This window comes from Aulonocara sp. 'chitande type north' Nkhata Bay, linkage group LG15 (assembly GCF_057382095.1).
Source record: "Aulonocara sp. 'chitande type north' Nkhata Bay isolate Kocher_YH1m ecotype deep benthic linkage group LG15, A_spYH_male_GT1.1, whole genome shotgun sequence".
In the NCBI taxonomy this organism is placed as follows: Eukaryota; Metazoa; Chordata; class Actinopteri; order Cichliformes; family Cichlidae; genus Aulonocara; species Aulonocara sp. 'chitande type north' Nkhata Bay.
In genome coordinates, this window is record NC_141358.1 from 22713802 (window position 1) to 22724582 (window position 10781).

At 41.3% G+C, this 10781-nt stretch overlaps 1 protein-coding gene across 1 annotated transcript; it reads right to left on the minus strand.

Annotated features, from left to right (window-relative positions):
- Positions 1 to 4517: 4517 nt before the first annotated feature.
- Positions 4518 to 8388, minus strand: LOC147313062 (uncharacterized). The gene is made up of 8 exons (XM_086264517.1): positions 8291 to 8388; positions 7485 to 7550; positions 7208 to 7280; positions 6213 to 6260; positions 5601 to 5648; positions 5304 to 5518; positions 4915 to 5182; positions 4518 to 4770 (listed from the first exon to the last, which is right to left on the minus strand). Exons 1-8 carry the CDS (start codon positions 8386 to 8388, stop codon positions 4537 to 4539), a joined length of 1050 nt encoding a protein of 349 aa, XP_086120643.1. The 3' UTR covers positions 4518 to 4536.
- Positions 8389 to 10781: the final 2393 nt, after the last annotated feature.

Below are 10781 nucleotides of genomic sequence, written 5' to 3' on the forward strand. Positions count from 1 at the left end.
ACATAGTGCACCTGCTTGGTCTCTGTGGCTTTAGTTCATATTGGCTCCCCTTTTTAATCATTTGAGCCAATAGAATTATAGAATTACTGTCCCTGCTTTTAGGTCAATCCCGCCCTCCTTAACTGGGCAGAAAATGGCAATATTTTGACCAGAAACAGCTCTGTGGGAGATGACCACTACCCTTTGCACCAGGCAGTGAAAACATTGGGGCTGAATAGATTTCTGTTTTATATATGTTCCTGTCAACTATTCCTCCTGTCTGCTATGTAAATTGTCTTCCGGCACAGTACAATTTCATGACAATACAGGGCTATGAATACGATAAATACTTAGCTATACTCCTATTGGTTACTCAGCTGCTGTATAGAGTAACTGGGAAAGTAATTGGCTTGCAAAGCTGGGAGGCGGTTGCCAGGGCAGAGTGCCAGCCTTAAGCAATTTTTTCATACTAACAGCCCAAACTTAACGTCTTAAAGTTTATAAAACTGTTATAGATCTGGAAGATTTGTCTGATTCTGTAAGATCTTAATATTTCATAAAAAAAACAGATGCCAGTTTCATGAATACATTCAGGTGGTTTTTTTCAATTAAATATCCCTGAAACAATAAGTTCATCAAACTATGACACCTACAAATACATTGCTATCAATACTAAATGTGAATTTATCAAAAGTGATTTTTTTTCTTCGAGAGAAAAATGAAGATACACATATATAAAACATTCATAGGCCGAAAGAAAAGTCAGGCCAAATTTTAGGGGTCTTTATATTCACAGGAACTTAAATGGCTAGATCTTTTATCTTTCACTACATTATTTGTTGTACATAGTACAAAGGCACTAAAAAAAAACGCTCCAATATCAATACTTACGTTTTATGTTCTTAATACCACTAAGAGTAAAGTAGAAGAGATGACTGAATGACTGTGACTGGAAGTTTCTTCAGAAAGACCAGGAAAGGGACCGCTGGTCTTTTATGTTACAAATTGTGATGTAATCTGTTGCCACCCGCCTGATTGGCTAACTATGATTGTTGTGTTCCCAATTGTACTGCCTTGTGTTGATTTTGTCTCTTTACTTTAGGGCGGTTTTTGTTGGTGATCAGACCCAATTCTTGTCTAATTTGAATTATGAAATTATCAGTACAATTTTATAAGTCTCAAACTTACAATTTAAAACGTATAAAATTACTGGTGTTTTTTATTTTTTATGTAGTTTTTTTTTTTTAAGTTCGAGTCCTAAAGCCCTGCATGTATTTTTTAGATGAGCTTTTATTTTGAAAGTGGCGATCTCTTTTCCTGGTGTCATGGGGAAGCACGCCCGACAGATCCACGTTACTGCTAGTCCCTGTTTTGGCAAGCCATTAGTGCCAAAAATTGCCACTTTTCTAACCCGTTTGGTTAAGAAATGGCGTAAAAAACGCCTTTTAATTATTCTAAACGCCGAAAAAAAGGTGTTCTGTTCCGACAAACGCAGCTTTTTACGTCACTCGGATGGCGCCCTGAACGCACCATCCGAGTGACGTAAAAAGCGGCATTCAAAGACAGACGGAAACACCGTTTTTTGCCTGCAAAAAAAAAACAGAAAGAACTCACAGGACACTCTGCAAAGTTCAAAGCTGTAGCTGTAGCATAAACAACAACAAACTGGGACCATTTCTAATTCTGTCCTGGGGTTTATACAGGTGCAGTCATTTGTAAAGCTATAAATAAACCCAGCAGCTTCAAGATCATTTTTGCTCTGGCAAGATGGCAAGACGGTCATATTCACTGCTTCAAGCACTTGACTATGTGATGCGCTCAGAAAGCGAAGATGACGAGGAATCCTCTGCATCTGAAGAAGAGGCATCTTCTTCAGTCTCCTCAGAGAATGACAGCATCACTACCAGTGATGAGGATTACCATCCAGTGCCCGATTCCTCTTCTTCAGCAAGTGAGAATGATACAGAGACAGCAGTCGAGGCAGAGCGGCTAATGGCAGAGAAGGTAGGAGAAGCGGCAGAGACCGGGGCGCCGGTGGCTGAGTGGATGTCTCGTTCTGGGAATATTGAGTGGTTTCCCACTGCTGAGGAGACCATGCGCTACAATCCAGTACCCACTAGTATCACTCCAGGGCCCACCCTGTACGCAGTTGCCCGCATTAGCACCCTGAGATCTGCATTTGACCTGTTTGTGACAGAAGAGATCATTCAGCTGCTGTGCACCCACACAAACCTGTATGGGAGGCGAAAGTGTGAGGATTGGAGGGATGTGGATGATGTGGAGATGAGAGCCTACATCGGAATTTTGATTCTAGCTGGTGTCTACCGCCCAAGAGATGAAACAACGCGTGGTTTGTGGGCTCACAAGACCGGACGGGCAATATTTCGTGCTACAATGCCCCTCTACCGCTACTCCCAGATCAGTGCTAACGTCCGCTTTGATGACAAGCTCATCCGCCCGGGACGTTTCAGGAGCGATAAGCTTGCTGCATTTCGGGTCCTGTGGGAAAAGTGGGTTGCTCGTCTCCCCCTGCTGTTCAATCCAGGAGTTGATGTGTGTGTCGATGAGCAGCTGGTTGCATTCAAAGGTCGATGTGGATTTCGACAGTATATGCCCAGCAAGCCTACAAAATATGGCATTAAAATCTGGGTGACCTGTGATGTGGCAACCTCCTATGCCTGGAAGATGGAAATTTACACACGAAAATCACCTGGAAGTTCCCGGGAAGTTAATCAGGGAATGAGAGTTGTGCTACAACTGACAGAGGGGCTTCCAAGGACACACTGTCACTTGTGACAACTTCTTTACTTCATTCAGCTTGGCAGAGGAGCTGCTCAGAAGAAAACTAGCTCTGCTTGGCACAATCCGGAGAAACAAACCAGAGCTCCCTCCCCAGCTTGTTCAGCTGCGACAGAGGAAGATTCTTTCATCTCTCTTTGCCTTCACCAAACCATGGCTGTCTCCTACATGCCCAAGCGAGGGAAGAATGTGCTTCTTTTGAGCACAAAGCATAGGGAACCAGCAGTCAGTGATGGGGAAAAGAAGAAGCCAGCAGCAATCCTTGACTACAATAGGTGTAAAGGTGGAGTGGATAACCTAGACAAGGTTGTTGGCACCTACAGTTGTCGGAGGAAAACCAGTCGCTGGTCACTGGCTCTGTTCTACAATCTTCTGGACGTCTCAGCATACAATGCCTTTGTCCTGTGGAAAGCAGTGCATCCTGAGTGGGAGTCCACCAAAACCTACCAACGAAGGGTGTTCCTGGAGGAGCTGGGCCATATGCTGGTGACTCCAGAAATTGCAAGATGGCCTTGTGCCCCACGCTCAAAAGCAGCCGCTGCTATTGTTGCTGAGATACAGCAGTCAGAATCAGAGTATGACCCACAGCCCATCAACAAAATGAGGAAAAGGTGCGAACTGTGTATAAACAGAAGAAGAACGGCAACCACTTGCTCCAGCTGTGGAAAGAGTGTCTGCAAAGATCGCGTGCACACACACACATACACACACACACACAGAAAGAGCATTATTTTGTACAAACAAGCAATAAAAGGCCGTTTTTGGCATGACTAACAAAGTGGGAGTTTCTTTTTTTGGGGTCATTACTCACAGGAATAATACAAAATATTAATATTAATAATAATAATTTTTGTTACTGGCACTGACCTGCAATGATTTAAAAAAAAAAAAAAAGTTTCGTCATTCAACTGCTGAAAAAATGTGAACTTTATTGCCCCCCAAAAAACATAGTAGTAACATATAATTTGACTGGTATTCAAAGGGTATAATTTCTGAATTTGAATTATATTTTGGTTTTCATGACTAGGACTGGTTTTCATTTAAAAAATAAAGTTGGTCTAAGTAGAAAAATGTTTTAATATAGAATAATTTTATAGTATTCTGTAAATGTAAACAAGGGGTGGCCATTTTTGGCCACGAACAAGCTGAGAGGGAATTTTTTTGGTTTTTCTGCCACTGCAGAAAAAAACAATGTTGCATAAATGTCATTGGTGCTGTTAATTATTGCTATGCATCTAACCTTCATCATGGTTGGCATATATTATTTAGAAAAAAAAAAGGGATTTTATGATTTTCTCTATTTATGAGTTGTTATGATTATGTGCTCTAACTGGTATTTAAAGGGTTAAAATTCAGAATTTGAATGAAATTTTGATTTTGATGAATAGCCCTGATGCTAATCTAAAAAATCAAGTAAAAAAAGCTGGACATTTTTCTTAATATATATATGAATTTTATAGCATTTTGTAAATGTAAACAAGGGGTGGCCATTTTTGGCCACGAACAAGCTGAGAGGGAGTTTTTGTTTTTGCTCTCTCTGCACTAAAATAACAATGCATTATAATCAATGTTGATGTGAATCAATTATATGCCCCAGACTCTACTATTAATAATACAAGAAATTTCAGTAGCAATGCAATTATATAAAATTGCGAGATTTGAGTTTGTCGTCCAGCTGGTGCAGTGGACAAACTGGTGTTTAAAGGGTTAAAAAATAAAAAAGTAATAATTATTTTATATTTATGGAAAGAACTGAAGTTACTTTAAAACTTTATGCAGAAAAAATGGCAAAAAACCCATAAAAATAATAAAAATTACAGACCTAATCTGTAGGTGGCCACTTTTGGCAAAATGAGATACAATCTCGCCCCTTATCCTCTTAACATCTAGTAGTGTGGCAGTGTAGATGTCAGGGATACCACAGCCTGCAATCCAGTCCCCAAGGTGACTTTTCAAGTCTGCCAGGTCTTCTGGGGTGCTGCAGTTGGAAACCTTGAAAATCAGGCACCTCCATAAATACATACGTTTAAAGCATTCACTAAGTGTACTTACATTTTGAGACGCTCCACTGATGAGTTAAGCTATGCGTTGTGTTTCATTGAATTTAATTACACCTCAGCATGCACACAGCTTTACCTTTTCTATGTTCTGTTTGATGTCTTCATCCATGAAGACCTCTACATCGAAGTCATCAAGAGATGTCTTCTGGCCACACATCATACAGAACAGGTGTCTGTTGATACACCGTGGCCCTGGCCCATCGTGTGCTATCGACCAAGCAATCAGTTTACCAGCCGTATAAAACTTGTTGCTTGACAGCAACTGCTGACTATAGCTGAACAACAGACTGCCAGGCTTCCCCTCAAAAATCCCTAGGGAATTCTGAGTTTCGACCATAAGTAAGCTGCAGGAAAACGTAGTAAAAAAACAAACAAAAAAGAGTCAAATTGTGATTTCATCTTTGCAACAACAAAAAACACATTCACGCATTCTATTATTGTGTGAGAGAGATGGGAATGGGTTACCGAAAAAATTCCCGCCTTGGGCCTCCATAATCATCGGCCATTTCACCAACAAATTCAATATTTGGCAATTTATGCCAGGCAAAATATGACTTAGAAAGTGCCATGCAGGCACTATGTAGGATTTTCCTTCGTCGGGCTATTATTGTACAATAATTGCTGGTGTCAAGATGCGTTTCCTGGAAATCTTTCAACACAGTCACAAGGTCCATCTCGTCCTGAAGAAAAGGGGGGGAGAAAGGTCATGACTACATGAAACACATACACAGCAGTTCTGGCAGTGTTGTTCATGAGACATACATGTGAGTCATTTTGTTCAGGGGAAGCCAGGACTATGGAAGCCCGTTTCTGCCACTAAAAAAAAAAAAAGGATCCATAACTCAAAATTTCGAGTTACTTTCTCGAAATTTCGAGTTATTTTCTTGAAATTTCGAGTTATTTTCTCGAAATTTCGACATATTAACTCAAAATTTTGAGAAAAGCAACTCGAAATTTCGAGTTAGCGCTGCCAATCAGTAATCTACGTAAATGACGTCATTTCCATGTTACCCGGAAGCTGAAGCCCTCAGCTACAAATGCTACAGCTAAGCTACCGGTATTACATCCAGTCGTGAATGCACAGATTGCTGAGTGTTTTCAGCCTGGCTTCACAAATGATGAAATCCCTGTGTTATTAGCTGAATCACATGGTGTTACTATCAGCAAACATACTTTAATTTGTTGGGATCCGTTTTTGAGTGCGCGGTCCTGCGCCATATGCTTCCGGGTAACAAGAAAGCGACCTCATTCACGTATATTTTTGATTGGCAGAGCTAACTCGAAATTTTGAGAAAAGTAACTCGAAATTTCGAGTTATGGATACTAGCTTTTTTTTTTTTTTTTTAGTGGCGGAAATGGGCTTCCATACAGGACAGCCTCATCCAGGTCTGATACTTCTGACTCTGCAGAGTCGATGTAAAACTCTTCCCTAAACAGAACAAATGCATTTGATTTTTTTAATATCATGTATATATACTGAAATGGAATGACTCATCTGATCAAAGAATCTGATTTCACATTCTTTTACTGTATAGATACAGCCACTTAAAATGGCCATGTGGTCCTTGATTGCATCTGTTGGAGCCATTTGTATTTTAACAAATTTCAAAATATTAAAATATAAAGTTTGTTGTTAGTTTACTTCTATTTTTGGGTTAATCATTATTTATTTGTAGGTTAATGCTCACTTCATTGTTTTGTTGTTTATCTTATCAAGTCAGCCAGGAAGAATTTCAGGGCTATTTTTGATAACTTAAGAGACTGGTATAAGACCAGCATGCACTGAGATGGGCCTTTTGTTTTTTGGGTTTTTTTTTTTTTTTTTTTTTAATTCGAGAGACAAGCAGCATGAAGCAACAAAAATGGATCTTGTTATTGGTTGCCAAAATGGATCAATAAACTATACAATGCAACTTTCAAGTTTTGACAGTGCAGTTTTCCCTGCGCACAAAAGATTATCACAGGGCAGCAGTGTCTTCTTTTACTTTTTTTGTGAAACATAAGGAACTGCCACTACAGTGCCCATTTACTGGGAATAGTTTGGGTGATTTGTAGTTCCAAGTGTCTGAATGGTCAGGCTGACTAAAGTGTTATCGATGCATTTTCAGCAATTAAAAATACCAATATCACGACATCAACATATCTGAAAAACATGAAAAAGCAAAACAGAAACCGAATGAGGCAATTGAACCATTGGTCTATATTCAGAGCACATAAATGTTATCAGTTCAATACATGCAACCTTTAAAATTTTAATATTCGCTGGTCTCACCCCGTATATTGTACTAATTGAGTGTCTATTTACCTATGGTGTGTGCTTTATAAGTTCCAGTTTACACTTAAGTTTTGGCATGTTGTTCAACAACTACCACTTGCCTGTTAACCTCTGGTTCCTGGAGACCATGCCTACTAGAATGAACTGTATGGTTTTCATGCAGACCACTGCAAAGCAATAGCAGAAATATTTCATAGCAGGAAGAAGACCCCAATGCAGATATTTATTGATCTAGACTACACAAAATGATCCAAGTTATAATAATGATAGAATTAGTTTGTACAACAGTTGTTTTACCAAAAAAATAAATAAAATTGTGCAATAGTTTAAGATTAAAATTCCAACTCATAAACAAACAGAGTGCCATTTACCTGAAAACCTCTGGCTCCTGTACATTGTGCCTGCCATGGTCAGGTGTCTCGGTGTCATGCAGCACACTGTAATATGGTAAATATTGATGATGAGAGGGTGTAATGCATTTATAGTGCTACAGTCCAAAGGCAGTTGTCAAACACTTTCATTGCCATTTCAGACTGCACAACTTCTCCACCAGTTGAGTCCTCATTGGCTTCTGTAATCTAAAACACCAGAGTATTTAAATATAAATGAAATGGAACAACAAATGACAAACAAGAACAGAGGACAAGTCAAAGACAAGAACCAAAACAGCCACACTTAAAATGAAGCAGCGCAGCGGCTTCGCTCATGCGCGATTCATTTGCCTTTTGGACGCACAGGTGTGAACGTCTCATGCCCTGATAGCAGCTGGGGGAGGACTATCCTCCGCCTGGGAGCGCTTTGGCACGGGTGAGGTGCCCACCGCAGCACCGCTGCTTGTTGAGAGTAAGCGCGATACGTGTTTTCACGTCAAAAAGTCGTCATAAATAAGTCTCCAGTAATACAAGAAAAAGTCGCCAGATTTGTCGCAAGTCGCTTTTTAGAAAAAAAGTCGCTAAGGGGGTCTGAAAACTCGCTAAATATAGCCACAAAGTCGCTAAGTTGGCAACACTGCAGATGAATGTCTCAAATCCTTTGGGGAAAATCACAGCATTTATTATTCTGAGCAGTAACATGTTAAAGATGTCTTATACAATACTAGGGTGACTGGAGCGCCACTGAGTTACAGTAATAGTGACAATTATGCCATATCAGCCACCCCAGTGGAACATTTGAATACCTTTGGACGGATATAAAGATTGGAGCGACCCAGTAGGTTTCTTGCTCTAATTTCTTGGGGCATCTCTTCTTCAAGAGGAAGAATGAGCCGCTGTCCATTCACTTTGCATAGATCGAACTGCAAAGGTATGTATGCAATATTGTCCCGTAGTGCCTGCCTGAATTCAGTGGCATTTAGGTTTACAGGAACGACCACCCGAGTAGCAGGAGTGGCATCTGTAATCAAATTTAAACCAAATTAGCTGGCAATGCCATTTAGAACTTTCCCTAAAAACGGAAAAGGGTAAATTGTCACATTGTAGTGTCTCAACATCAACTTATTGGTGCAAGGAAATAAAGATTACAAAAGTGCTAAAAATCGAATGCCAAATTCTACAATTTGTAAACAACTGACACCATGATGTAATTCTCTTTTTTCAAACCCATCACTCCAAATAATTAATATGAAAATAAATATTGATGAGTTCTTCACATTCCTTCAAAGGAAGAGTACCCAGCCACTGGTACAGATATGTAGACAACACCTGGGTCAAAATCAAGACACAAGAAGTGGAATCCTTCACTGCGCACATTAACGCTGTGGATAAAAACATCAAGTTCACTAGGGAAGACACAAAGGACAACCGTTTGCCTTTCCTGGACTGCGCCGTGCACATTGAAGAGAACGGCAAACTCAACATCGAAGTTTACCGGAAGCCCACACACACGAACCAGTACCTCCTGTTTGACTCCCACAAACTTGGAGTAATTAGGACCCTACACCACCGGGCAGAACATGTTCCCTCTAAGCCTGAAGGAAAAAAGAAGGAACACACACATGTAAAGGAAGCACTCAAAACGTGCGGCTATCCTAAATGGGCGTTCTTAAAGTCAGCAAAGAGGAACAGAAAAGAAGATCAGACACCAGCGAGGATAAGAAGGACAGACGCAACAACATTGTCATCCCCTATGTAGCCGGTGTATCAGAAAAACTCAGGAGAGTTTTCTCCAAGCATGACATCCCGGTGTATTTCAGACCCAGCAACACGCTCAGACAAAAACTGGTTCACCCGAAAGACAAAACGCCAAAACACAGACTTAACAATGTGGTGTATGCTGTACAGTGCAGCGAGGAATGCCCAGACCTCTACATCGGAGAGACCAAACAGCCACTTCACAAGCGCATGGCACAACACAGAAGAGCCACCTCCACAGGACACGACTCAGCAGTCCATCTGCATCTTAAGGATAAAGGACACTCTTTCGAGGATGCCAATGTTCACATTTTGGACAGAGAGGACAGATGGTTTGAAAGAGGAGTGAAAGAAGCCATCTATGTCCACTGTGAGCGACCATCTTTGAACAGAGGCGGGGGTTTACGACACCAACTCTCTGCCATCTATAATCCAGTTTTGAGTTCCCTTCCCAGACGCCTTAACGCCCACTCACATCCTGGGCCATCTGATCTCAGGAATTCGCATGATAAGGTGGGGCCAGGTTTCACAATGAACTCACCCGAAACTCTGGCTGATTGGGACCCACACCCAGTTTCACACCTTGGCTCAGGCGATTAGAGGATCATCAGGGGGTCCTTTTGTCCTTCTGTGGGGGGATACTCCCACTAGGTTTATATCTGGGACTCTCCACCATTTGACCTTAGAACTGAAGAAGCTTCTCGGATGAGAGGTGAAACGTCTTTTTTTTTTTTGCCTGTCCCGTTTGGCTCTTTTGCCATCAGAATTATTGTCTAAAGGCAAAGAAAGATGCCCAACGGATTTACTTTACCAAACTGACCATCCCAGCCTTGCCATAATGGTCCATTTGATTCACCTTTTATTGTTTATTTTATTTTCACTTGTTGAATACGGGACAGACTTGACTGGGGGAAAGAAGGGGAAAGAGAAACAGGTGAGAAGAGGGACGGGGGAGAAGGGCAAAAAACAAAAACCAACAGAACGGGCAGAGAAAAAAAAGCATATATCGATCACCTGGATCACCTGTTGAGAAAGAAAAAAGAAAACAAGCAGAAGAGAACAAGAGTAATAGAATAAACAACATCACAATGATATATGGGAATATGACAGTAAATACTAAATATTAAACATTATTGTGCAGCACATAAGATCAACAGAACACAGTGTGCTTTGAGGTAGGAGCCAAAAAGGGTGTAGTTTGTGGGTGTGATCACCCGTGTGTACACCTGTGAGCATGGACGCGCTTGTTTTTTTAAAAGGTTCCTTCATGTAATGATCTGCTAGAGGGTGTGGGGGGGCCATAGCCCCGTCCTCCAGGGCATGAAGCAGGTATGGAGGAGATCAAAACTCCAGACATCCAGAGGCCCCCAGAACACAAGAGACCAAGGAAGACCAACAGAGGGGCAGCCGCCACTGTCCCAGAAAGAGCTGAGGAGAGTCCCAGATGAGGGCTCACCCAGCAGCCGCGGAGCAGAAGCCAGGGGGAGTTGCAGTGACGTGCCCGTGAGCTCCGCCGGCAGCCAGCTGTGCCTGAGTGAC